Genomic DNA, 27,791 nt, shown 5'->3' with positions numbered 1-27,791 from the left:
TGTATATAGACACACAAAAATCTCAGCAGAGATAAGGCTGGAACAATAGTAAAATGATCCGTCACTGTTTTGTAATGAAAACTGTCACATATGTTGCACAAAAATGTACTTCTGCGTCAAAGCGTGTAACGTTATCGCAGTGTCCTCCCCTTTTAAAAGAGGAAGTTGATGGTATATAAGGCGGCCACGTCGTCTGCAGCATCAGTTCAGTGTGTCTGTCGTCCTCCAACAGCATCAACGTCATGACTCGTCTGCTGCTCGTAGCCGTGCTGCTGGGGAACCTGGCCGTCTGCGTCACAGCTCAAGGTAACCTCGGATATATTTCTATGTTATATGAAATATGGATTGTTATCGGCGTTATCTGACTGATTTGATTTCAAAATCACACCTCTCAGATCACCCTTCATATTTTGACTATGTTGAGTTTAAAACATCAACGCTCAGCTGAGAAGAAATTCACAGGTTTATGGGTGCTATCATAAAATCAAGGATTGTACCTTTAAATGTATTGGTTACTAATATAAACAAACCAACCAATAACAGAACTCACAAATACAAGATTTCCTGCAACAGAATAGGACTCAATTAAGCTGTAAATTAAGTGAATCATAAATGTACAACTAACAAACAGTAAGTTCTCTGTCTCTGAATCTTTCTAAGTAAATCTTTCAGTAAAAATTAACAAAATGCCAGTAATTATCAATTGTCAACAATACAAGAACAAATTTGACCTACATTAGGGCCAGCTCAGGATAGAATGACATCTTTCGAGGAACTAAATTCCATGCCAGGTTTGAAAAAAACAAGCGCCCGAGTTTTCAGGAACAATGGAATGCATTGATGCTGCTGCAGTGTGAAAGTCTTTCTAAGGAGAAACAGAGTCCTGGTTCGGACCTGAGAGATGACTAAATTCTTGAAAAACATTTGCAAAAAGATCTTTTTCTTTCTCTTTTATTGTCTTTGAAACATCACTGATCTGCAAAATAACAATAATAATAAAAAAACTGCATTTAATGTGGCCACATACGAATCCTTCAAGAGTCACTCAAAGGCTCAGGAAATCTCTTCTGTCCCACCAAATATTGAATTTTTAAGATAATTTCAGAGCACATGAAGATGCTATTTGGAATGGATGCATCTTTATTTTCACACTTTCTCCACTCATTTTTAATGTGTTTTACTCTGTTTGTTATTGTCATTTTTCTGTGTTTTACCGTAAATCTGTTTTTATTCTTTACTTAAGAGCTGCTGTATAATATGAACCATTATTATTTTGCTAACCAACACCAAATAACCAATCACTCACATGTTTTTATTCATTTAATTAATGCTCTTATGTCCTCATAAACCACTATGTAATCAATAACTTCCTCAGTTCCAGAGATGCTCGCTCCACCCACCCAGGTGAGGTTTGACTCTGTGGACTACAGAAACATTCTGCACTGGACTCGGCCCGCCAACGACAGCTCACTGCAATACTACGTCCAGTGGAAGATGTGAGACACCACACACACACACACACACACACACACACACACACACACACACACACACGTACAGCAGCTCTACATTTAACAGTGCAAACATTCACAGAGTTTCTTTCTTTCTTTTTCTGTAATTATGGGATGATTTTTTAAAAGATTTGAGAAGAATATATTCAACAAAAGAAGAAAGTGTCACAAAGCTTTCCTTACTTCCAAAATTACATTTCAACCAGTAATGAAGTCTGTTGTTGGGTGATTAGCTCGTCTACCAGTGGAGTGATATCATTTCAACTGAAAAACAATTCTGTCTTCCAGCGAATAATCTCACCTCAGTGATAAATCAAATCTTTTTTTAAAGAAAGGTCTTGAATGTTGCACCGAACACTGAACTACTTATTATATTTTTTATAATTAATTAATTAATTTACTCGTTCATTTATTTATTGTTTAGTTTCTTGTTTTCTTTTCCTTTTATTTTTTTTAAATAATTTTCTTTTTTATTTATTTTTCCTCCTTTCTTTTCCATTATGGACATTTGGGGGTGGTAGTGAGGGGTTTGTTCACCCCCGCTGTTCGTATTGATTGTATTTTATTTCTTGTTGTAGAAAAAATGGAAAATCTTAATAAACAAATTGTTTAAAAATAAAGAAAGGTATTGCAGTGTAGGAAGTGGTGGAAAGTAACGTATGTAATGTAGGTCATGTACTGTACTTAAGCACAATTTTGAGGTAATTCAGAGGCAAATAGTTTTTACTCCACTACATTTGTTTGATAACTCTAATTAGTTATTTAGTTTTGCAAATTCAGATTAATAATACAAACAATCAACAAATAAATTATGATGTGTTATTACAGGTTAAGATAAGACTTTATTGATCCTCGGGGTAAATTCACAAGCTACCCAGCAGTATATGATTAAATTAAAATTAGCTCCATTTTTACCAGCTGCAACATTAACGTGGTGAACACATTAATGCATCAATAATTATAATACAATATCATAAAATACATTATTCTGAAATGGGCTATTCTGCACAATGAGTACTTTTACTTTTGGTAATTTAACTATATTGTGAGGCTAATACTTTTGTACTTTTTACTCAAGTAAAAGATCATTTTGAATGCATCACATTTACTTGTAACAGAGTATCTCTACATTGTAGTATTGCTACTTTCACTTAAGTAAAAGATCAGAGTACTTCTTCCAGTACTGCCAGTAAGACATGTAACTACGATCCATGTTGTGAAATAAACTCTGTGTTTGTGTCTGTCCCACTCTCTGCTCCTCAGTTATGGCGAGCCTCAGTGGTTGGACGTGGAAGGCTGTCAGGGGATCCAGAGGCACCATTGTGACCTCAGCGACATGACCTCTGACCTCAGGGAGTGGTACTACGCCAGAGTGCACGCTTCCTCCCAGCCGTCCAGCAAATCAGCCTGGGTCCTCTCCCCGAGGTTCAGCCCACGCTGGGACTGTGAGTGTTTACTCTCCTCCTCTTCCTCCTCCTCCTCCTCCTCCTCATCATCTGCATCCTCTTCTTCTTTGTCTACTTGCTTCCCCAAACTGATGCAACGACCGACAAAAGAATATCTTCTTAGATCTGTAACAGAAGCTGGTATGACTAGCTCTTTATTTAGAATTACCAGGAGTGGAAACGTACTAAAATATTTCACTCAAGGAGAGGCAACACACAAGATTTCAGGTTTTAAGATCTTTATACAGAGTAACTTAATAAATCCACTTTTTTAAGTTTAGATAGTTAATTTTAAAAACTCAAAAAGTATAATTTTCTAAATTATATGTACAGTACAGTCACTTTATTATACTATCAATCGATCCTGGTCCCACTCATTGCAACAGTATTTTAAAATAAATATATTTAATTCAAGTAATTTTTAAAATATAGAAAAAGTGATAAATCTGTGATGCTGCCTGGTAACTCAGCCCCCTCAACCTGCAAGGCAAAGTTCTTTCGAAACAAAGCCCAGAAACAACATAAAAATAATCACCTTTTCCTTCCTGACATTTTTTGTACTCTGTCACTCTTTTATGACTTTGATTTTGTGCTTCATCACCGTGCAAAAGAAGAAACTAAACAAGATCCTTATAATGTATCTGCAGCCAAAATCAGCTCTCCTGTGCTGAGGCTGAACCTCACGGAGCAAGGGATTGTGGTCCGTGTGAAGCCCCCCAGGCTGCTCGTCCGGAAGATGCCAAACAGTCTGCACTACAACATCTACCTCATGCACACCAGTGGAGAGGAGGTACATACACACATACAAACACACACACACACACACACCTCATTTTCGTTCCCATAAAGTCTGAGGTCCCCAGTACATGACTGTGTAAACAGATCGATGTCCCCATTATGTGATAATTACAAGCGTGCACACACACACACACACACACACACACACACACACACACACACACGTTTGCACTTGTATACACTGAAAAAATTGCACTGCTCACCAACACACCAGCCCAATACACACTTTAGCATTTTAATACCTATATTAAATTTTTTTCATCATTGAATTTTAATCATTCATATTTCTTAAATATATTTATTTATTTATTTTAGTATAATTCTAATTCTAATTCTTTATTGCACACTAGCCTTTACTTCACGTGTTCATTGTATGAATATAATTATAATATATTCATAATATATATAATATATAATATAATAATAATAATATATATAATATAATAATATTAATATAATTAATAAAATACATGTGACAGAATCTACTAATTGCATGGTGTTCAGTTGATTCACAGCGCTAGTGCAGCAGGCTATCTGAACATGCAGAAATGGAAAATTTGTCTGCAGGCAAACAGTTAATCAAGAAAAATGTTTTTAAATAATAGATGATTAGTGAATATTTACTTAGGCGTAAATGGAGCTTATCTTTCAACAACATTCTTATTTCCGCTATTTCTTGAATGCACTTATTGTAAGTCGCTTTGGATAAAAGCATCAGCTAAATTAATGTAAAGTAATGCTTTAGGTGAGCCTGTAAAATACAGATTTTAGGGCTACAACTCACAATTACTTTCATTATCGATTAATCTGTCAGTGTTTTTTTTTTCCAATCAATCGATTAGCCATTTAGTCTTTAAAATGTAGGAAAAATGCCGGTCTCAGTTTGCCAGATGTTAAAAATGTCACATGACTCTAAGATGACGTCTTCAAATGTCTTGTTTTGTCTGTCCAGAGGTCCAAATATATTCCGTTTATGAAACAGAAAAAAAGCAGCAAATCCTCACGTTTGAAACGCTGGAATCAGAAAATGACTGCTGGTTTTGCTTGACTTTAACTATTCAACAATTATCAAAATTGTTGAAGATAATGTTCTGTCGATCGACTAGTCGCTTGAACTTTCAGCACTGAAAGAATCACCATCTTGTTAAAGAACATTGATTTTTCCTGGAGCCTGGAACAAATACAATTTAACAATTCAATGTGTAGACTAGAAACAAATTACATTCAAACCACCACTACTACTGTTATGAAATAGAAGAGGAAGAAGAAGAGGGAGAGGAGGCGGAAGAGGAAAAGCAGAAGAAGAAGAACAACACAAACAAGAACAATAACAACAACAAAAAGAGAACAACACAAAGAAACACAACGTACATTTTTCCTACGTATAATTTCTTTGCTGTCACTGCACAATATCTTATGTAAAGATTGTTTCACGTGTTCTATCTATCATAGTCCAAAACAAAACCCTCTCTCACTGTCTGCTGACTTATTCTCTCCTCTTCAGGAGGTGATTGAGATGGACTGCTGCTCTAACAAGCTGACTCTGAAAGAGCTGAAGCACAAGACCAAATACTGCCTCCAAGTCCAGACCGTGGTCCCCCTCAAGAGTAGCGCTCGCAGCTCGGTGAAATGTGTCACTACGCTCTGACCACACAGGTATGAACAAGCACATGCACTCATATGCTGCACCTGGCAGTGTTGGGATCTCCTCCAGAAACTCTCATTATTTCTACACATTTTCTGTTTGTTAACATGTTGAGTCAAAAGTAGGGCTGCCAAAGTCAAAGCTATAATAACGCCCTAACGCAAACTCGTTTTAACGCCAATAATTTCTTTAACGCAACTTGCGGTTTTTAGGTTGTAGCCGGCTCAGTTTTAAAGCGAGAGTGAAGATACTGGTATCATATGAAGCTAGAAAACCTAATGAATCCATAGATTCCCGAAGGAAGCTAAATAACGCTCCAACCTTAGGCTAAATTTTGGTGAGGAAAATCTGGCATGGCGATTTTCAAAGGGGTCCCTTGACCTGAAAATGGGTTCTATGGGTACCCACGAGTCTCCCCTTTACAGACACATCCATTTTATGATAATCACATGCAGTTTGGGGCAAGTCATAGTCAAGTCAGCACACTGACACACTGACAGCTGTTGTTGCCTGTTGGGTTTGAGTTTTCTATGTTATGATTTGAGCATATTTTTATGTTAAATGCAGTACCTGTGAGGGTTTCTGGACAATATTTGTCATTGTTTTGTGTTGTTAATTGATTTCCAATAATAAATATATACATATTTGCATAAAACAAGCATATTTGTTCACTCCCATGTTGATAAGAGTATTAAATACTTGACAAATCTCCCTTTAAGGTACATTTTAAACAGATAAAAATGGATACTATGGAGAATCATAGGATTAATCACGATTAAATATTGTAATTGATTGACAGCCCTAGTCAAAAGACAACCACTGTGCAGATCACTGCAGCAGAGAGTCACATTATCCGTGAGAACACGGTACAAGTGTTTGCTTTGTGTGATTGTGTCTGAGCTGGACCGTATTGTTGGAGAGTGAAAGGTAACCTCTCTGCTGTAACAAAAGGTTACCGAATGAGAAGTCAAGTATCTGCTGTTGCACAACAATCGCCTGGAGGAGAAATCTTAGCAGGAGAGTTTCTCCATAATGACTATAATCACCTCTGCTCACCCCACCCTTTGCGCGCTGATAATGTAATACTGAACAGTTTTTCTTTCGTGCGTTTCATTAATCTTTCTGTCTTTTCTCTCCCTCTCCTTCTTTTTTCCTTCTCTTTGCTGTAGACAAACTCTACCAACTTGACACACTGATGATGACTGGACTCCTCATCCATCAGTTCAGCTTTAATTATCCATCGCTACCTCGACGGCTGCAGCCATAAATATCCGTGCCAATAAATGTGATGCACTTTATCCTTAAAAGCATTGAGGATCTGACATGTTGAACTGTGAAGGTAAACTTCCATTTCATTTGTACACTACTTGAATGATTTAAAGGGGACATATCATGAAAAATTAACTTTTTCTTCTTGTTATCTTGTGCACATGTCAGGAGCGCCTTCCAACCCACAAAACTGCGAAATAAGACAACCCAGTCGTTTTTTTTTGTGGGCTGCGTAGATCAGAAAACATGTGATTCAACAGGTCATTCAGATTTGGCTCCCCTTCCTATGTCACATGCAGGCTCATTAGAATATACTGCCCACAGCTTGAGAACCACCTTTGCAAAGATGCACAGTGGCTGTATCCGAAACCTCATACTATACTACTATAGCAGGATGTACGGAATTGGCCAAAATGTAGCATGTAGTATGCAGTATGCAAACTAAAGCAAAATCTACAGTTTGGAAAAAATCTCCAGTATGCATCGGACCAGTCTACCTCGTCTACTGTATCCCACAATGCAAAGCGCTGGACTGGTACAGGTCCATGGTCACAACAACAGCAACCAAAAACAGCTAGTTTTTTTTTTACATTTTTCGTAGCTATTTCGTCACCAAATTCACTTCTGAAAATATTTTGCGGCGAGAAATCAACTGTGTAGATTTTGAATATTGACATTTTTTACCAATATTAGACGGCGAATTGAACATTTGTTCCAACATTTTCGGAGTTTAGATGCTCCACAAACTGCCGTTACAGCAAGCTAGCGCCTGACGGGGTCGCTACCTCGCCAGCCGGGCGGTCACGCTCACAGACCGCTATGAGCTGGCTGGAGCTCTCTCTAGAGACCGATCTGTAGACGAGACACTTTCATTTCCTTGTTGACGGATAGTTTGTTTAAATATCACAACACATGTCCATTTTAAAATTAATGGGAACCTGTGGATATCTGCCTTTTTGGAGTTAAAAAATGCAACAATCGCCCGCGGGCGTAGCTCGCTGGAGAGCCAGTCAAATTCACAGACCGGCTACAGAGCAGCAGGCAGTGGCTTTTTTAATATTACTCTAATATCTGTATGGTTATCAGTCCAGTATTTAGTTACTGTAACTGAAAAAGCAGTTTGAGTAAAGGTTGTGGATCAATGTTTTATATTTACCGTCTCCCCTCATTGATGATCCTGTTTGTCTGAGTTGTATTTTTTGATAATATAGTAATAGTGGTACGAGTTTGTTTTGTGTCCAGTGTTTTAAGAGCTGGTTTAAAGGCTAAAACCTGACCTAGCATACTGCAAAATACATCGCTTTAACTGTTTCATACTGTATTCTACTGAGGTAAGCAGTCTGTACTGTATACTGTATACTGCATACTGCGTTCATCAGTAGTATGTAGTAGGCGGTTTCGAATACAAGCCAATCAGAGCAGACTGGGCTTTCTCGGGAGGGGGGGGGGAACAGGTGCTAAAAAGGAGTGTTTCAGACAGAGGGCGAATACAACATTTCATCACAACATTTTTGAACATTAAAGCATGTAAACATGTTCTAGTAGAGCATAATAAAATGAGCATAATATGTCCCCTTTAACACATTGTTTCGCTAAAGAAGAGCTTTTTTTAATACATTTTGTTTGTGCTAGTTGATTCGAAATACTAGTTTGACAAAATAATCTTAACTCAAGGTCCACTTACCAGCTTTTGTCCCTCAGTGAATCACTTAGCAAACTTAATCTGCCGCTGCTGCTCCTGCTGCTGCTGCTGCTGCTGATGATGATGTAAAATGTGGTTCAAAGCTTCGCAGAAAGCTAGTGAGTGGACCTTGGGTTAAGATTTTTTTGTTTATTTATTTTTGTTTTGGTATCTTTTTTCATTTTCATGAAGCAAAGCTTATTTGTCACTACAGACACACTACAAGCACAGTGAAGTATAGCGGTTCATGTGAACTTTTCAGTAACCAGAAATCATATGACATGACATCAGTGAATTACACAGACTGAAACACTAATATCTTGAGCTTTCTCTGAGGGTATTTAGCAATTCTATGTTGTTGTTTTTTTGTCTTAACATTTCTGTTTGTTTCCTGTGAATGGAGAAACATTTCATTGATTCACTGATGGGAAAGACGTGGTTTGCACAAGTTATAAGTTAACACTGTGACAACAATTTGTACTTGTTTTCCCTCCGGTACAGCAAGACTCAATGAATGTCATCTAACTTTTAGCAGAAACCTTTCTTGCGGAAAAACTGTGCCAAAATATCACATGCAAGACTTTGAGAATGTATCGTGTATTTGTTGTGTGTCAGGTTACAAATAAAAGCCTAAATAAAATACACTATTTACAATGGTTTATTCTGTCTCATAAGTTTAAGTTAACCTTTTTTAGTTGGTTGAAACTTTAAAGTTATTCTATATTTGACAGCCGTGGCTGGAGGCATTATGTTTTCACATTATCTGTCTGTCCCGTACGTCCATTTCTTGCGAACACGATATCTCAGAATCATTTGGAGGGAATTTCTATAAATTTGGCACTAACATCCATTTGGACTCAAGCATGAACTGAATTGATTTTGGTGGTCAAAGGACACTGTGACCTCATGTCCGTCCCAGGGCTGGACTGGCCATCTGGCATACCGGGCGTTTTCCCGGTGGGCTGATGTCCTTTTGGGCCGACGTATTTATTTATTTATTTTTTTGTTTTGGCCCATAAAACAGGTAAATTGGCCCATTTCTTTTCCTTAATTGACACTGGGCTGGCCCAATCGCTCTGTGCCGGGCAGCCACAGTGAGGAGGAGAGGGAGAGAGATGAGGGAGAGAGAGTAGAGTTTGCGGTAAGCATTATGGGCTGCCTGGCTCGACAACATGTCATGAGAGATGAGCAGTGTTCGAAGTGGGCTGGTACGTAGCGGTACGCAGTATTTTACTCATTTTACTCCTTGGCGTACCGTGACTTTTTCATTCGTACCGGAGCTTCTCACAAGCTGCCAGATCTCCTCTGCCCTCTCCATATCAGGTTCTCTGGGAGATTCATAATGGTGATACATAACAGCGCAGAGCCAGCGGATTTGTGCTGCGTGGGTTCCCGTAGTGAAGGGAAGCGTCGCGCTATTAATCTCCGCACGAGCTGAAGCCTGGCTGTTCACATCAGAAGCGCATCTTTCTGCTTCTTCTGATCCTCTGCTGTTTACTATCCATCTCTCTCTCTGTGTTTCTGTGTCTGTCTGTCTGTCTGCTTACGTCTGTCTGCCAGGGCTGGGGCCAAAGTAGTGGCCGGGGCTGGCACTGCCCCCCCACATCAGAGTCTGAATGTGATGGGTCCGATAAGACTCAACAAACATTAGTGATGATCTAATGTATTACTGATATACTTCATGAGACCCATCTGAAGTTCACAACATTATTTAGTAATGAATTCAGCATCATTGATATTGTGACTTAATGCACGGTAAGTTATAAATTAACAACCATGTATCACTCATAGTTTTATAACTGAATCCCTTACCTCCCAGACGTATCCCAGTATCTGGCAGATGGGCTAAAACAGTATACTTGCCAAGCCTCCAATTTTCCCGGGAGACTTCCGTTTTTCATTGTCCTCTCCCGGTTTCCTCCCTGGGTCACGTTTCGTATTTCTCCCAATTTATGTCAAATTTATTTTTTTTAACCTGTTCCTGGCTCTATACAGCATGTAAAATACCAGAAATGGGACAGCAGGGGCAAAAAATGAATTATAACTGATGAATATTAGTTTATGCTAGATATTCACACGCAAAGAGTGGTGAATTATTCAGTCTTCTTTCCTGAGATTTAAAGGTAAAATTAGACGTTTAACATAAAAATGCTGTTGCAGTGTACTTATTATTTTGTTATTTTCATTGTTTTAAAGTCACCAGAATTCAGGAAACAAAGTCTCTGAAGCTCAAATTTTTCTGGGGATGTGACCATATTAGACATATTTTAGCGTCTTTTACATTGACTACCAGTGTCTTTTATAATTGATCTTAAAATACTTCCAATCACTTTTAAGGCACTGTCTGGTTTGGCACCCCCTTATATCTCCAAGCTGCCCTCTCCTTATGACCAAACACGCTGCCTGAAGTCCTCAGGCAAAACACTGTTATCCGTTCCAAAGTCACAGCTAAAAACTAAAGGTGATTGCATTTCTCGTTAGAGCCCCTCGAATGCCCTGCTTGAGGAGATCAGGCCTGCTGAATCTTTGCCCCTTTTTAAATCACTCCTCAAAACACACTTGCATGCTTTAAACTTTTCTGATGCTTTTATATTTGTTTATTTTGGTTTTCACATATTTCATTGTTCATTGTTGTCACTAATTCTATAGTTTTTACATTGATATTTGTAATTGTCCCCATGTCCATTGCTTTGTTCTGTTTTATGTATGTACAGTACTTTTAAAATTGCTATACAAATAAAATGATTGCATTGTGTTTCTGTCACTGTTGATGTCCAAGCTTTATTCACAAGACTAAACTTGAATTTCTTATCTTAGTTTTTTTTCCACCAGTTTTCAAATGGCAATATACTTTGAATAATTTCTCAAATGATTTCTAAATTCACTGTCATTTTGTAGATTTAAATGGTTTTCAGTTCATTTCTCAGAGAGAAAATCCTCCACTGCCAGAGTTTAGTCGAGTGATATTATCGTGTTGAAGCTTTCAGGGACGCTCAAATGTCTGAATTCTGAGAATCAGCTGCTCAGCAACAAACGTTTTACAGCAAGAAATGTCTGAATTTACATTATAACTTTCATAGCCTCCACGTTTTTTCTCATTGTTTGTCAACACAACTCATGATCTCTCAAAACTTAGACGTCAGGGTGTCCTTGAACACACCAATACGGAGAGTTTTTCAAAGCAGTCTCTGCATAATCTGCAAAAATACACTGTATGCTCCTTTAAAATTCTAACAGCTTCAAATGGAGCATATGGGGCAGCTGTGGCTCATTAGATCCTGATGGGCAGGTTGACACTTTGCATGGCAGCCACTGCCATCAGTGTATGCATGTGTGTGTGAATAATACATGCAGGGTAAAGTGCTTTGAGTGGTCGAAAGACTAGAAAGGCGCTATATAAATGCATGTCCATTTACCATAGTGAGATTGTTTTCTTTAATCTACAGTTTCCGGCTGTAACATTAAGTTTTATTTTACTAATGAATCTTCAGCTGGCTGCGTTTCTGACCTTTGACCCCTGAACTTAAATATATTAGTGATGCAGGAAATGAAGATTCCCGTCAGCTGTAAGTATAAAACTTTCATTTATTGTGGATTTTTCAGGCTGTGATCTGTCGTGTCAATGAAAACATTTTATTTTCCTTCTTCTCGGACAGAAAAACAATCCTGCCTCGGTGATTGCTTCAGGGACCTTTTGACCTCAGGAAATTGGGTGTGTCAAAGGTGAATGAGTCAACAAGCCAGGTGTGTAACATCTGGAACTTTTTTCTTCACACAAACAGACACTTTTCACAACAGTTACAAGTTAATATTCAAAAGTTCAGACACAGAAAACTCATCCACACTGAAATGTAGGCATAAATAACATTTAGATATTTCCATAAATATTCCTCCCTAACATGTATTTCTTTTCCTCAGATGTCCTGTGTTGTTTTACGATCACAATGCTTTGGAGGTTTCACATCTTTAAACAAAAAGCAGCAGCAAAGAAAATATTTTTTTATATTTTCGTCCATTTTGGATGAATACAACTTTGAACATTCTCAGTGTAGCACCAGACAGAGTACAAAATAAGTTCAATTGTGGATTAAATTAAAAAAAAATGTGTATGAAATATCCCCCTCCCCAAAAAAAAGAAGAAAACAAACACAGGTAGAAAGATCCAGAAAGGCACTTAAGTGTGATGATATCCAACGACAGATACAGTAAAGGCTCTTTGAAATGAAACGTGATTTTAAATCAAATCTTTTCTCAGTTACAGACAAACTTCAGGACGCTTCTATAACTATGAAACAGAGATTTTCTCCCATTCCACTGTCCCCTCCCAGTGATCCCAGCAGATAACGTCCTTAATGATCTGTATGATTTCTAACGGCAGTGCCATCTCAGCAGCTTGATCAGACCACCAGTTACAGTTCGTCCTTTAAATGGTCTTATCGGTTTAGTTTGCTAGGAAACCTTCTGAAAATGTCACATGTTTTTTTTTTGTTTTTTTTCAAAGGTGACCTGAATGCAGCATCATCAGTGTTTATGAGATGTGTCTGAGTCCAGGAGGCAGATGTATAAAAGATCCGTAAACACAAATCATTAGACAGAATCTAATAATACGCAAACATTATTCATTTAGATTGAACAGAACTGTTGTGTCAATCACAGTTTAATTATTCCTTTTATATATTTAAAGGTACTATTGATAACATTGAAAACATTCAGCCACTACATGTTGCATTCTCCCTCCCCCGTTCCGTTGCATTCACTTCACAACAAGTGGTTGCCAGTTTGTTGTACAACCTGCATATTTTTTGGTCGAGTGGAGTGACTCAGACAGACAGTCGTGTCAAGTGATGAATCTTTAGTGGTAGAGTAATGAAGTCATTTTGCAACATGTAGCTATAGGCCTACACTAGCACACACACCCTCCCCCTCCTCCGCCGCTGTAGTTATAGCTGGGAGATCAGCTGTTCTAGCGCGGAGCATCGTAAAATACACTTCATTCAAACCTAACAGAAAGAAAATAAAACTCACCAAAACTGTCCTGGTTAATCCCGCTGATTACGCAAAATAAACCCTTATTTCCCCCCCCCCCCGGTGCACATCTTCGTTATACATTGTTTTGGGGAACTATAACGTTAGGTAACTGGATGCAACCATCACTAATGTGAGCACAAAACAGTGAGGCGACACACGTCAGCTAAAACCACAATATCACTCTATATTTCAGCTGCTTGGCAGTAATGTTAGCTGACCAGACGAAGGTCTCTCCATGAATCAATGCTGATCCTAGTGTTGGCTTTTCCTGTGGGAACCAGGGAGGGAACAGGGGAGACACCGGAGTTTTGGTCGGAGACGATAACGTTTCTCGCTGCGGAGCCCCGTCACTTCACAAGACACGGGAAACCTCTGTTGGTCTGGAGGAGCTGCAGCAGTTATTTCTGCACAAACGTCTGCTGTACATTCACTAGATATTCTCAGAGCTAAACTAATTCTTCCGTAGTGTGTAGTGTGCGCGCATGCACGTGAGAGTGGAGTGAAAGAGCGAGAATGAGCGCAGTGTGTGAGTGAAGCCAAGCAGGCAGGCAGAGGAGCAGAGGACAGCAGAGACTCTGGTCCTGGAGACCAAAGCTAGCGGTCAACACTGTTTAACAGACGGGCTTCACTAGATAGAACTTTGCGGTTTTGGTGCTTCTGTGTAGTTTGTGTTGGAGTCTGAGTCTGAACAGCGTAGCCACACGCGAACGCACACGGGACACCGACCAGCAATGATTTATACGTGTAAGAAGTTACAAACAGTCCCTTTAAGGTTGTAAGGACTATGGCTGTTAGGGTTCGTTGAAATATGCCAAATTGTAATTTTATGGGTTACTGTTGTTCGGATGATTGAGCTAAGACAGCTAATGTGCTAACGTCAGTTGTCACTTGTTGCCACGGTAAATATTCACTTATCCAGTGCAGCCTGATGGAGACACCCGTTGTCAGTGCAACCAGGCATGGCTGAGGCAGTTAATCGCCGAACACTTGGTACCAGAGTGAAGCCGGGCGCTCACCGTCAAACTCAGCCATTAATCAGTTTTTTCCATCTGGCAACTGATCACTGACGACACAGAGACACCACGTGATACTAACGTCGCTATACTACTTGGCTCACAAGCCTTGTTAGAAGTGGGAACCAACCATCTGATATCTTCCACAGATACAAACGAAACATTAATTTTGGACTCGTCAAATTTTAAAATGATTAATTCACAGTCATAATATTTATATATATATATATATATTTATTTTTTTTATAGGAAAAGCCATACTTTTATTCAACACCTTAAAAGCTCTGGGGATGTATTGTGATTTTTGTAATTAATCGTCTTCATAAAAATGTTATCAATACAATGCTTAACATTTTATCAGACATTTATAGCACCAATTCCTGACTTAAGTATTTATCAATGGAGGAATGTAACTAAGTACATTTACTCAAGTACAAATTTTACGTGCTTTTTTTTCCATGCTACTTTATACTTCTACTCCACTACATTTCTCACTATTTTCACTATTTTCATAAACCAAACAATCAATGGATGAATGGAGAAAATAATCAGCAGATTAATCCATAATGAAAATAATCATTAGTTAATAGTTCAAAATGAGCTCCACCTCATCCAGCTACAAGAGTACAATCCTGCTTTTATATTACATGATACATGATTATTACATGATAATCGAATGATAGAATTTATAATAGTAGAACAGTCACAGGGGATATTTTTCTATTTTTAATATTTGAAGTACATTTTCCTGATTATACTTACATACTTTAACTGAAGTAACATTTTAAATGTAGGATTTTTACTTAACAGAGTATTTTTTTCGTTGTTGGATTAGTACTTTTACTGAAGTAAAGGATCAGAGTACCACTGGTGTTTATGGAGGCTAATCAATTTTAAAGTGATAGGCTCATTTATGTAATCTGAATTTGGGGTTGTTTTCTTTTTTATTCAGGTGTCAGCACCTGCAAGTGTTTATTAGGTATGGAAACACTGCATGAGCAACCTCCTTGCCAAAAAATATCATATTTTCTAGAATTGATTTTTGTTGTCATTAACCACTGGATTTATTTAACTCTGTCTGCAGGAGCCTCATTGTATCTTTAGTTGAACTTTAAAATGTATTTTTGCACAGAATGAGGACTGTGGATTTGAAAGCACATTAGGATCTTTTCATTTCCAGCATGAAGAGGAACATTAACAGCAGCCAGTAACCCTTTCAACGTATACTACTGTTTGTAATCAGCTGTTAAATTTATGTTTTTATCTTTCCTTCAATAATAGCTACTTTAAAAGAGAGAAAAAAACCAGTATATTTCAGACACCAAATGTATTATTAACATTTGAGTCGTCCTCTCAGTCATCTGACTGTACCCAATGAAGCTTTGGTGGCAGCAGGTTACAAACTTTTCAACGGTAATAGACATATAGTTATTTGTATTATATTAAAATAGACTTTAAAAAATTTCCTTTTAAAGGACCAATGTGTAACATTTATGGGGATCTATTGGCAGAAATGGAATATAATATTAATAAGTGTGTTTTCTTTAATGTATAATCACCTGATAATAACAATCGTTGTGTTTTCGTTACCTTAGAATGAGCCGTTTATATCTACATAGGGAGCGAATCCTCTCTATGGAGTCCGCCATGTTCCTACAGTAGCCCAGAATGGACAAACCAAACTGTGTTAACTTTTCCTGCTTGGGCCTGTGTCGATAACATTACTCGCTCCCGTCAGTGCCGCTCTCTCTCTCTCTTGCTTCACCACTCACTTCCCACGTACACACTATGCACTGGCTCCGCTCCAAATGACCTACGCTGCTTTCACAACAACTGGCTCTAGAGAGAGGCCATTCGCGTTTTCACGTCGGCCACCGTAGCTCTCCAACACGCTTGGCACACAGGAGAGGCTTCAGTTGGTTGCGATCTGAAACCTCATCACTAGATAAATATTTGTATATTTTCGTCCATTTAGGATGAATACAACTTTGACCATTCTCAGTGTAGCACCAGACAGAATACAAAATAAGTTCAACTGTGGATCAAATAAAAAAAATATGTATGAAATATCCCCCTCCCAAAGAAAAGAAGAAAACAAACAAAAGAGGCTTCAGTTGGTTGCCAGATCCTACACACTGGACCTTTAAGGGCGTGTTTACATTTATCCAAAGCTCACGTTGGGAGTGAAAATGAGGCTTGTGCACGTGCGACCACTTCCACAATGACTGAGACTCATAAAACTTCATTCATCTGACAAATACTAATACATATTTCTGTCTTGTGTGTACACAGAGTTGTATGCATCTGGCCCCTGGACTAATGGGTTCTGGTTTTTCTATGTGTCTATGTGCTGGAGGTGGCTTGGAAAACCACACTAAACCTATGTGCACTGGAGAAGTGGAGACGTGGAGAAGAAGCGGTAGACCTCCGACCGCCTCTCCCAAACTCCAGTTCGAAAAATTCCGGCTGAGATTTCCGTGGTCTTGGTCCTCTGTTCCTTTGTCATGCTCCAAGGGGTGGAGGCCAAGCCACCACCAGCCACCACTCTCCTCTTTGTTTCTGTGACTTCACATCAGTCACATGATCCTCGAGGTTTCACCGACTATAGTGACAACACTGTGCAAGGCCTACCGAGGATAGGAGGAGATGGATGACAGTAAGTTGAACCTCTCCTTCACTGTGACTAACTGTGCAGTTGTGAATCCAAACGAACCAAAAAACAAAATTCAGACCAACAAAAACCACGCGAGGATTCCTCTGGTTCTCTATGTCTCTTCATTTGTTCATTTTCAGGGTCACGTGATCCATCACGAAGCGTCTCAGGTGTTCGGCTACAGTCGGAAGTTTTCTGCCTCGTCACCAGAACAGAACCTAAAACATCTTCTTCCATCTCCAGCTTCTAAACTCTGAAAACGAAGGTTCAAGGTCGCTGGTTCGATTCCCTTCTGGATCCACTTGTGGTGCTGTTAAGGCGCTTTGGATAAAAGCGTCACCAGACGGCAGAAGTCTCTGCGTTTTACAGGCATTTCCACACAAACACGCTGCAACACACAAACAGACGTTAGAACACGGTTTAACAGTTAATCTGTCTCATTCATAGGAGCTTTATTTACACGTCATGTAGAGACAAGCTGAGGAAAGCAACTGAAAGTGCTGAAGTGGGGCTTTCACATAGTGACGTCTGCAGACCTTAAAAATGTACATTATTTTATAGAAATTTTAAAACATTCCTATTTTCAGTGATTTTTAGACATACATACATACAGTATACTTTGTATGAAAAAAGGCACAAAACAAGTTAGAATAAAATCATGTTACATGTATAGGGACATATTTTATTTCTTTGTAGCTTTATCTCTTCCATTTTTCCTGCTGTTTCTGTGTATAAACACTGAAATAATATTTTTACAAACTTTAGCTGTTCTAAAATAATATTTTGTGTGATTATTACTAAAGATTTTTTGTTGTAAGGTGGACGCAGGAGAGCAAGGTGAAAGGTTATGAAGAGAAAACATTATGCTGACAGGGAAGCATGCTGAAAAAATGAGGCAGGATTTTATTTTCAGTCTGGAAAAAAACATCAAATAAGGGAAAACACGGGGGAGGGAAAAATCCACTGCCTTTTTTTAACCTTTCAGGTTTTTTCAGGTGAACTGAGAGCAATGCTCTCTTTTTCAGGAACACCCTGATCACATTCACACAGTTACACCTGGAAGCTGCGCAGTACAACAACGGTCTGATCTGCTGGCCACTAAGCAGCTCTACTGGAGCGGTTGGGGTTAAGGGCCTTGCTCAAGGGCACCTCAGTGGTGGTAATGAGGGAGGGGCAAGCGCTGCTTTGCACTCCCCCCCCCCAAATTTATCCTGCCGGTCCGGGGGATTGAACCGGCGACCATCCGACTCTTACCTTTAGGCCACCACTGCCTTCACACACCCCGCTCACCACAGGTCTGGTACTGCTCTTTGAGAGAAAACCTCTGCCTTCACACATACTAATATAACCTGAGAGCCCGCCCTTCCAGTTCAAACTGGCCTATCAGGTGAGGACTACCGTCAGCTGAGACTGGAGACACCTGAAGTGAGAACCTGGGCAATCAGAGCACACCTGAACACACCTGGAGCCACTCAGTCCCCGTCAGTCAATGAACCACTCAACTACAGACCAAAGAAAAGAAAGAAAACTGGGATCCAGCCCACTTGGCTTAACCAAATAGTGAGTGAGGGAGTTGGTGCTTCGTCACAGATTATTACATTCACCCACTGCCAGGTGCCATTGTAACGAGATTATGAGTGTTATTCACTTCCCCTGTCAGTGGTCTTAATGTTATGGCTGATCGGTGTATATTTTGTCTTTAAATGTAAAGCACATTTAGTTTACGTGTAATATAAATAAAATTGCTATTGCCATAACTTGAACATTCACACACTGTGTGCAGTGTCAATCTCTCTCTAAATGACATGTTTCATGTTGTAGCTGTGTGTTTCAGGTGATTGTTTACCTGCAGTCGTCTCCTCCTGTGCTGATCACGTATTTGTCTTCGTGGGAGAAGCGGATGTTGGTCACGTGAGCCGAGTGGCCGAGGTAGCGCTTGTGTTTGGCCTGCAGAGAAAAAAGAATACTCACATTTCTCTTCAATAAACAATCAATAAATTATTTATTTTAATCTCATTCATAGGGTGCTGTGACTTCTGATACTTGCTGATACTATTTCATATAAGTAACCATACCAAACTTTACTCCTGTCATGTTTCAATCCAACTATTCAGAAAATGTATCTCAGCTGAAGCATGAAGTAGTTCTTTTATCTTGCTTGCTAAAGTTATAACTAGGATATGGATAAAAAACTGTCATGCCTCTCTTACTATGCATTGTACTGCCTTTGCCACCAAAAATATGCACATTTTTATGTTGTATTTCCTCCATTTTCATACGTTTTCACAATATGAAAATAACCACTGAATGTAAAAGTGTTTTTCATGTGGTCAAAAGTGATGAAAATATTCGGTAACAAATTTAAAAGTCTTGCGACGCCACTGAGACATATTTTTAAAACCTTAAATGAAAATGTGGGCGACTCACAAACTTCTCTGTGCAGGGGAAGTCGAACAGTTTGACCAATCCGAAGTCGTCGCCGGTGGCGACGTTCAGGCCGGCGTGAGACACACACGCACAGTTGACTTCAGCTTTGTCGGCGTTTCGAGGCCAAATCCCCAAAACTTCATCTCCCAGGATGCTGAGGCAGAGAAAAGACAAGAAGTATTGTTTCAAAACTATTACTACTGCTACTACCACTACTACTACAAATAGCTGTAGGAGATGAACAATCCCTGTGCAATAACCCAGTAACACTAAGCATGCACTGTACATATAAATTATATATTTCCATAGTTTGAATACACAATTTTATAACATGTTTATAACATGTCAAATAGAAATCTAAGCATGCTGTATATAATGTATGTACAGTCATATCCACCTACCTCATGCAGCCTTTGCTCTCTGCATCATCGCACTATTGTCTTATTGTTTACAAATTTCATTGTGTTTTTTGTGTATATATATACATATATATATATACATATATATATACAGGCACACACACACACACACACACACACACACATATACAGTATATATGTATATATATATATATGTACACACACACACACACACACACACAGGTCTTTCTATAAGCTTTTAGCTTCCTGCCTCTCATACTCAAGCTTTTGTTTTCTTTAAATAAATATATATCTGATTATCCGCAGGTTAAAGTGGTATTTGTATGTGAATGTCTTTGTGTACGAATTATATTTTTTATAATAATTGAATTTAAATTGTATTTTGTGCAAACAAATAAATAATTAACTAATATGTTGCAGGTGTGCGTCATTAGATGAACAGAATATAGTATTACTGAAAGCATGTTGGAGGTGTTGAATGTTTGCCTGCTACAGATAAAACACAGACTTCTAAGTCTGTGTGTGTGTGTGTGTGTGTGTGTGTGTGTGTGTCACCTGGTCCAGGTTGCCCAGGTGATTCTGTCGATGATGGTCTGGTCGCTCACCAACTTCCCAGAAGGAACCTCGAATACCTGCCGCTTATAAGCTCCTGTGGACACCTGCACACACACACACACACAGAACATGTTGGGTGGCTGTGTCATAGATAGATACTATATACATTACTGTATATATACACTATATATATGTATATGTATACATATGTGTGTATACCTGTATGTAACAGCTGTCAGCAGAGAAGTCGAGCTGCAGGATGAAAGCCGGGATGTCGCTGCAGTAAACCAGCCGGGTCAGACCCGGCCCTCCACTCACATCGTAAACATCCACCGTGTTCTCCACAGAACCGACCGCCAACAGCCGCCGGTCCGGACTGAACCTGCACACAAACAAAAGATACAGCGATATTCAATTATTCTGGCCCTTATTCCCTTAATTCTGTTTTCTCTATTGTTCGACAACACTCAGAACTATTCTGGTGTACAGATGATCAGAAACTGTGAAATCTTTTAATGCCTGGAAAAGATGTGTCAATGGGCCGTTGAACTGATATTCATTCAGATTGAGCATAATATACAACACATTTTCAGAGACTGTTGTTTGTATTCTAAATTTTCAGTGTTGTGAAAATATTTTTTTGTCTCCTGCTTCTATGACCTCGGTTTGTTTGTTCTTGATGGTTTTTTAGCTTTATGTCAGTGGTGGAACGTAACATTTACTGTATAAGTACTGTACTTTAGTACACATTTGAGGTACTTTACTTGAGTATTTTCTTTTCATGCCACTTCTACTCCACTACATTTATCTGACAGCTTTAGTAACTTTACAAATTAAGAATTTTTACAAACAAACATATGAAGAGTTTGTAAAATATGATGTTTTGTTATAAATGAATCTCCCCGACAGTTTATACAAGTACAGCTGAACACATTAGTCCGTTAATCAATTAGTTAATTGACAGAAAAGTCATTGGAAATTATTTTGCTGGTTGAAGTCATGTTTCATGTAAAAACATTTCAAAATTTGCTGCTTTTCCCCTTAATAATGTTAATAATAATGTATTAGTAATAATGTTGACTGTTGGTTGGACTAAAGAAACATTGTGAAAGTGTCACTTTGGGCTCTGGCTCATTGTGACGCCATTTCTCACTATTTTCTTTTACAAATCAAACAATCAATCGGTTAATGGAGCGAATAATCAGCAGGTTAATCCATAATTCAAATAATCAGAATAGTAGAACTGTCACAGGGGACATTTTTTATACTTTTAATACTTTAATACTAATTTCTTTTATCTCTCTGTCATCCCCTCCACTCTCTGTCCCACCGGATGTCCTGGATGGCGACGCTGCGGTCTCGTTTCTTCGCCCACATCTTCAGCGAGTTGGCGAGGAGGAGGAGGAACTCGCCGTTCTTCATCCCCACCGCCAGCATCTCTCCGTCTGCGCTGTAGCTCACACACCGGGCTGCGTGGCCGACACACACCTTGTTCAGTAGTTTCTACAGAAAGAGAGAGAAAAAGAAACCGGAACTCATCCAATATACTAGTTAAGTAAAGTTATGACTTTTTTTCTCATAATATTATGACTTTATTCTGGAAATCTCAGATGTTTTTTCCCTCAATGTGGCCCTAATACTCCGTGGTATATCTGCTCTTTGGCCCTCAATGCATTAGAATTATATATTATATACTTAGACTATAAACTGTGTTACCTTTATCACAATGATCAAATGTTTTGCAGCTCCAGACAGATTTTCTTTTTTTTTGTTTTTGCCTAAAATGGCTCTTTTGATAGTAAAGGTTGCTGACCCCTGCTCCAGACCAACAGAGGTCTCCCGTGTCTTGTTTTCCTGCTGAACGAGTAACGTTATCGACTCCGGCCCAGGAGACCAAAACTACGGTGTCTCCCCTGTTCCTTCTGACCACGGTCGGGAGGCTGAAGCAGGAAAAGTTAACAGTAGGATCAACATCGATTTTTTTAGTAAGCTAACATTACTGTCAGCATGTGAAATATAGAGTTATATTGTGCTTTTAGCTGGCTAATGTTGCTAATCAACATGATGCCTGTCAATCACGTTCAGTCTCGTGTGTGTCGCCTCGCTGTTTTGACCGTTGCTCGCTTGCGTCTACGTATTGCGAGAACAAGCGCGAGCAACGGGATGCTGACTGTCGTTGACTTAACGGCCACAGGTGTCACTGTTAACGAGCAATTTCAGATTTCTTACAGAGTCCCTTTAAGTTTGAGAACAAGAAAACAGCTGCTTGCTCTTTGATGGGAGAGCTGAAGACATTGTTAGTGATCCATAAAGTATACAGGGTACAAGTACAAATAAGTACAAAGGGGTGTACTGTGTTGAGAGTATTTTAAGAGGCAACAGTAACTTGAAAAGAAAATCTGAATTGTTCAAAGTGATTCATATTTTCCTTTGTTATGGATGATTGTTCTATAGTAAAAATGAATATTATCTTTTAGCACTTTGTCGTGACAATGAGACGGTGGTGTTGTGTGTGTGTGTGTGTGTGTGTGTGTGTGTGTACCTTGTCAGTGAGGTCCCACAGTCGGATGGTGGCGTCGTCGCTGGCGGTGATGCAGAGCTCTTTAGCAGGATGAGCGGTCAGACCCCAGATCCCTCCCCGAGCGTGACTGTCCAGCAGCAGGTTGGACGCTGCGTTCTTCTCCCCGACCTCGATGATCTCCCCGTCCTTCGTCCCCACCAGGATCTTACCCTGAGGAGGAAGAAGAGGAGGAGGAGGTGGGCTGATGAGGGGGATCTGTCCTGACGGGGGAGAACGACGACGACTGAGGGGTGAAGATCGAAATCAAAAGTTCTCACCTTCCCTCTGCAGACGGATCGGACACACTCCACCTGCTGTCCCGTCTCCAGCTGGAAAGCTCGGCAGCGTTTCATCTCCTGATCCCACAGCTTCACCGCACCGCCCTCCTTAGTCCTGACACACGCACACGCACACGCACACGCACACACACGCACACACACACACACACACACATGTCCACATACAGAAGAACGAATATTAAAGGTGCCATAGAATACATTCACACACACACATGAAGCAAATGAGGAATTAATTTGTTCTAAAAAAGTCCTAAATATTCTCAATATACTCAGCTTTTCAGGCTTTCAACGTTTATATTAATGTAATATACAGTAGTATACTTGCATTTAATTTGACACTACTTGCACCATGACCATCTCACTAGGCTTCACTTGGCTTATTAAGTTGTTGTTGATAAGTATTGTAAGTTTACACTTTATAATAACCATCATTTATAAATGGAAAATTGATAGTTAATCAAACTCAGTTCATTATAATTTTGTTGTTTGTTAACAACAACAACAGCGACGGGTCCAGCTTGTTCGTTCTCTTCACGGCTGATAAAAAGAGTCGCTGGATAAAACACATCAGGTGAGATAACGTTTCATCTGTGCGTGGTCATAGCTAAGTTAGCTAGCGTTGGTGGCAAATATTATGCGAGACGAGAGATGTAGTTCACTGAGCGATTTCACACAAAACTAAATGATACTACGACAAACTGAGACTTCCTAGACTTGCAAAATAATCTTTTAAATTGATAAACATTATATGTGTGATTCATGGCGCAATTTAAATGGGACCAAAAAATGATTTGTCTCTTTCCGTTGACTACCGCTCATATTTTCTGAAATAAGGTCACATGGTGGTCCACCGGAAGGGGCGGGACTTCGCCGAAAGACAACCTTGATAAAATGTATTAATACAAGGCAAAAGTGAGCATGGCTCACATGCCCCCGCTCACCGCTTGACCCCTACTAAAGTAGGGCCAAAGGTTTTGCCCTTTTGGAATTAATGGAATAAGTCTATTGAGTACAATGTAGCTTGTTATAAGCTCACCTTCCTCAAGTCAAATTTTTAGAAATTTTGGGCACCCTGGACTCCTAACCCCCAAATGGCACAACTGGACCAAACTGTCAACTATTATACCAAATTTGAAGCTCTTAAGTGAAATAGTTTCCGAGTTCTTCTCCGGAAACGAAACGGACGGAAGGACGGACACGCGGAGTGCTATATACCCTGATTACGTTGTCGCGGGGGTAAAATAACCTAATAAAAGAAAAGTTGGGAAGCTGCTGTTTGACAGATTTTCCATGGAGGTAAAATGCCGTCTTTAGTTTTATTAATTATCAGCTATTATGTGCTATTACTCACGGCCTCTCCTTGCCGCCGGTGACGATGAGTCCGTCTCTCAGCGTGGTGTACATGGTAAACACTGGCCCGGTGTGAGCCTTCGCCACCACCCTCAGCAGGTAGTAATCCCGCCACACGTACACGTCTCCGTTAATGGCTCCGGTGAACGTCAAGTTATTCTGCAAACACACATTCAGGAAGAAAACGTCACTGGTTACAGAACTGGACTCAGTGATGCCTAATAATTAATCCCATTTTCATATGACAAAATTCTCTTTGTTTACAAACAACAACGATAAGTCAGCAGGTGACTCACAGCACCGAAGGCGACGGACAGCATCGTCTGCATCCTGCCGTCCTCCACCGTCCCCACCACGCCCTTCTTGTACATCAGAGCGCCGCCTGCCAGCGTCCAGAACTTCACGTGTTTAATCCCCACCGACACAAACTGGGAGTCCGAGTCCGGACGAAACTCCACCACAAAGATCCGGTCCGGGTGTCCGGCTTTACAGCACACCTTGGATCCTACAGTGGAGACACCGCTGTTATTTCAATTCTATTTTAATCTAAATTACAATTCTTATATCACATACACACACACACATCTTGTCATCTGCGTCATCGAGTCTTGTCGTTCTTTGACCTCATGCTGTGTTGTATTGCCAAAAAAGGCCAACATTAGTATCATGGACAATATTTTGTGGCAGTAATTGGTTTGTTTTGAAGAAAAAAAAACAATTTTATCTTGAAGTAACATTTTCAATGCAGGACTTTTACTTGGAACAGAGTGTTTTTACAGTGCGGTATTAGTACTTTTTACTGAAGTTAAGGATCTGAATACTTCCTCCAACCCTGACTGTGTGTGTATTTCAGTGGTTATTGATCAGAGGTCGTGCTGACCTTCCTGCCAGCGCCACACAGTGATGGTGTGTTCAGGTTCCACTCCGACAGACAGCAGCAGCTTTCCCGTGGCGCTGAAGTTCACGTAGCCGACGCCTTTAGTGTGAGGACAGCGGAGGATGGACAGAGTCTGTTTACTCATCGCGTCCCACACGTGGATGGAAGGAGTGGTGCCTAAAAAAAGATCACGAGACAGGAAGGTGAGGAGAGAGGACACAGAGTGAGGTTTTATTATGTCACGAGGACGACAGGGTATCACAGAAACAGAGCAGTGAGAGGGATCGATGCAGCCTACAAACACCCTGAGAACCAGACAACACCAGCGCTTCACTGTTTAAACACTCATACCGGTGGCATCATCAGATCAGTTTTTAAATCAATTTCCTATTTTCCAGTTGATGGCATTGTGCTAAAATTGACTCGCAGAGACTGAAACTTAGAGTTTTGAGCCAAAAACTAAACACAAGAGGACAAACGGATCATGTGAGTATGGTTGTCTTCTTGCATTATTGATGGAAATATTAGAGTATGTAACATCCTTTTTGTACATAGAATCATACACTACCATTGGAAATTTATGAATCTCCTGCTATAAAGCTTGATTGTGTCCTGTCAGATGTCTGAGAGGACTACTCTACTGAACGGTCTTTAATGTTTTTAGCTTGGAGAAAGTCCTCTTTACAAATAGATGTTAGGTCACAATAATGCATCCTATAACAAGCTGGAATTAAAACAGCTGCAACGTGTTGCAATTGTGCATAAATAAATGAATAAATAAGCAAATTAAAACAGAAATATCAATTTATGTCACATTTTATCAATTAATGAATGGCTACATTTATTTATTTTATATATTTTTTTATATTATTTTTGCTACATTTAATAACATATTTCTGACCTCCGCCAAGGCGTTGGTTTGTTGGTTTGTTTGTTTGTCTGTTAGCAGGATTACTCCAGAAGTCCGCGATGGATTTGAATGAAATTCTTTGGAGGGGTGTGGTGTGGCACAATGAACAATCCATTAGATTTTGGTGGCGATCCGGACCATGATCCGGATTCAGGAATTTTTTTAAGGATTCCGATCAGCCTGAGCATTAAGACCTCTTGGTATAACACAACAAAAGTGTCACTGATGACACGTTGATGACGCATGACCCCGGCTTCTTCCTTCAGAGATAGAGCAGGGGGTGGGGGGTGGGGCGTGGGACGTGGGGGTTCACACAAGATTCTGCGTTTTTTCACATTAAACTCGGTGAAATTAAAGTTGAGTTTGACCAAAGCACACTTGGTGATTGTTGGAAAGAGTAACGGTTCAGGTGAGTTTTATTTTGTTTCTGTCCAGTATGAATGAAGTGTTTTACGATGCTCTCAACATAAACAAAATGTGGATGATGGCGCAATCTGAACGGAGGGGGCGTGGGGGGGAACAATCGTTCTCAGGCACCTTGGTGGAGGTTTGCGCTCTCCGAGTGCCATTTCTTTATTTATTTATTGAGTCATTTATTTATTTATTCATTTATTTTTAATTTTGGCAGGTTTTGTCCTCCATACACTAATGCTTTTCTGGACTGGAAAACAAATTCAAAAATCAAAGTTCCAGCAGTATTCTCCCTTCATGCAACACTGTGAAGACATAGACTAAATGGAAGTTTGAATCATTTCATTCTTCTTCTTTTGGGGCAAAAACTATTTAAAATGATAATATTACATTTGGTGTCTGAATTAGACATCTGATTCAACAGTAGTGTATAATAGTAAACGTCCCCTTTATATTACAAGCACAAGGAGCATGTTGATACTGTAGTTTGCTGCATGAAATCTCCAATGTAGAACAACGGTCCTGACTCTCAACTGCATTACGACAAAAAAATTATAAGGTTTCGATAAAAGTATAAATGAGCATGTTGATTGTGTTTCAGCTCCCTGCTTGTTGATTTTCATTGACTGGAACTAAAACCAACAGCTGCATGGAAGGAAGGAAATCCTGAGTACCTGCTGGACTAACTGTGCCGCGTTGTGGTGTCTGGGTTTCAGGGTGTCTGTCGTGGAGAGGCGGTGGCACGGTTTAGTTTTTACCTGGCATTTCACTGACGTCACCTGAGGTGTTGTGAGAGCGATGGTGACAAATGAGGCCAGCCAAAACACACATGTGAAAAAACAAAACAAAACAAAAAAAGCAGATAAAAACCTGAAGTGAGTTGTTTCAAACAGGCTCAGCCATGACAGTCAAGAGAGATCTTTATGGGTGATTCTTGCTGCTTAAACCAGGCTGATGTTGATAATACGGGTTAACCACA

General features: G+C 39.6%; 2 protein-coding genes and 1 long non-coding RNA gene across 6 annotated transcripts in view; 2 read left to right on the top strand and 1 right to left on the bottom strand.

Moving 5' to 3' along the window:
- The first annotated feature begins 209 nt into the window (after positions 1–209).
- il22ra2 (interleukin 22 receptor, alpha 2) lies at positions 210–7,152 on the top strand. Its single transcript, XM_037782869.1, has 6 exons — positions 210–306; positions 1,376–1,496; positions 2,775–2,956; positions 3,604–3,746; positions 5,259–5,410; positions 6,569–7,152. The coding sequence occupies exons 1-5, from the start codon at positions 243–245 to the stop codon at positions 5,400–5,402; spliced, it is 654 nt and encodes a 217-aa protein (XP_037638797.1). The 5' UTR covers positions 210–242; the 3' UTR covers positions 5,403–5,410; positions 6,569–7,152.
- Positions 7,153–7,974: 822 nt separating this feature from the next.
- LOC119495164 lies at positions 7,975–13,128 on the top strand. Its single transcript, XR_005208374.1, has 3 exons — positions 7,975–7,986; positions 8,051–8,053; positions 12,611–13,128. It is a non-coding gene; the product is annotated as an uncharacterized LOC119495164 (long non-coding RNA).
- A 3,104-nt stretch (positions 13,129–16,232) lies between these two features.
- Positions 16,233–27,791, bottom strand: part of LOC119496091 (echinoderm microtubule-associated protein-like 6) — a 114,657-nt gene continuing 103,098 nt past the window's right edge. For 2 of the 4 annotated variants that reach the window (XM_037783156.1, XM_037783157.1), the window contains 12 exons: positions 27,571–27,591; positions 25,495–25,668; positions 24,911–25,119; positions 24,616–24,773; positions 23,244–23,358; positions 22,948–23,136; positions 21,736–21,908; positions 20,625–20,787; positions 20,406–20,509; positions 19,471–19,624; positions 18,890–18,990; positions 16,233–17,431 (listed from right to left, as the gene is read on the bottom strand). In XM_037783156.1, coding sequence (XP_037639084.1) covers positions 17,407–17,431; positions 18,890–18,990; positions 19,471–19,624; positions 20,406–20,509; positions 20,625–20,787; positions 21,736–21,908; positions 22,948–23,136; positions 23,244–23,358; positions 24,616–24,773; positions 24,911–25,119; positions 25,495–25,668; positions 27,571–27,591 — 1,586 coding nt within the window. In that variant the 3' untranslated portion in view covers positions 16,233–17,406. The remainder of the gene's footprint in view (positions 17,432–18,889; positions 18,991–19,470; positions 19,625–20,405; positions 20,510–20,624; positions 20,788–21,735; positions 21,909–22,947; positions 23,137–23,243; positions 23,359–24,615; positions 24,774–24,910; positions 25,120–25,494; positions 25,669–27,570; positions 27,592–27,791) is intronic. The other 2 variants (XM_037783158.1, XM_037783159.1) reach the window with 1 other exon arrangement.

This window comes from Sebastes umbrosus, chromosome 10, assembly GCF_015220745.1.
Source record: "Sebastes umbrosus isolate fSebUmb1 chromosome 10, fSebUmb1.pri, whole genome shotgun sequence".
In the NCBI taxonomy this organism is placed as follows: domain Eukaryota; kingdom Metazoa; phylum Chordata; class Actinopteri; order Perciformes; family Sebastidae; genus Sebastes; species Sebastes umbrosus.
Note: the sequence above shows the minus strand (reverse complement) of the source record. Positions and strands in the feature narration are given on the sequence as shown.

Excerpts from the sequence above, each read along its gene's own strand:
- il22ra2 (XM_037782869.1), top strand. The coding sequence starts at position 243 with ATGACTCGTCTGCTGCTCGTAGCCGTGCTGCTGGGGAACCTGGCCGTC. Across the intron at positions 2,957-3,603 it reads GTTCAGCCCACGCTGGGACT|CCAAAATCAGCTCTCCTGTG; the intron begins GTGAGTGTTTAC and ends ATGTATCTGCAG. Across the intron at positions 3,747-5,258 it reads TGCACACCAGTGGAGAGGAG|GAGGTGATTGAGATGGACTG; the intron begins GTACATACACAC and ends TCTCCTCTTCAG.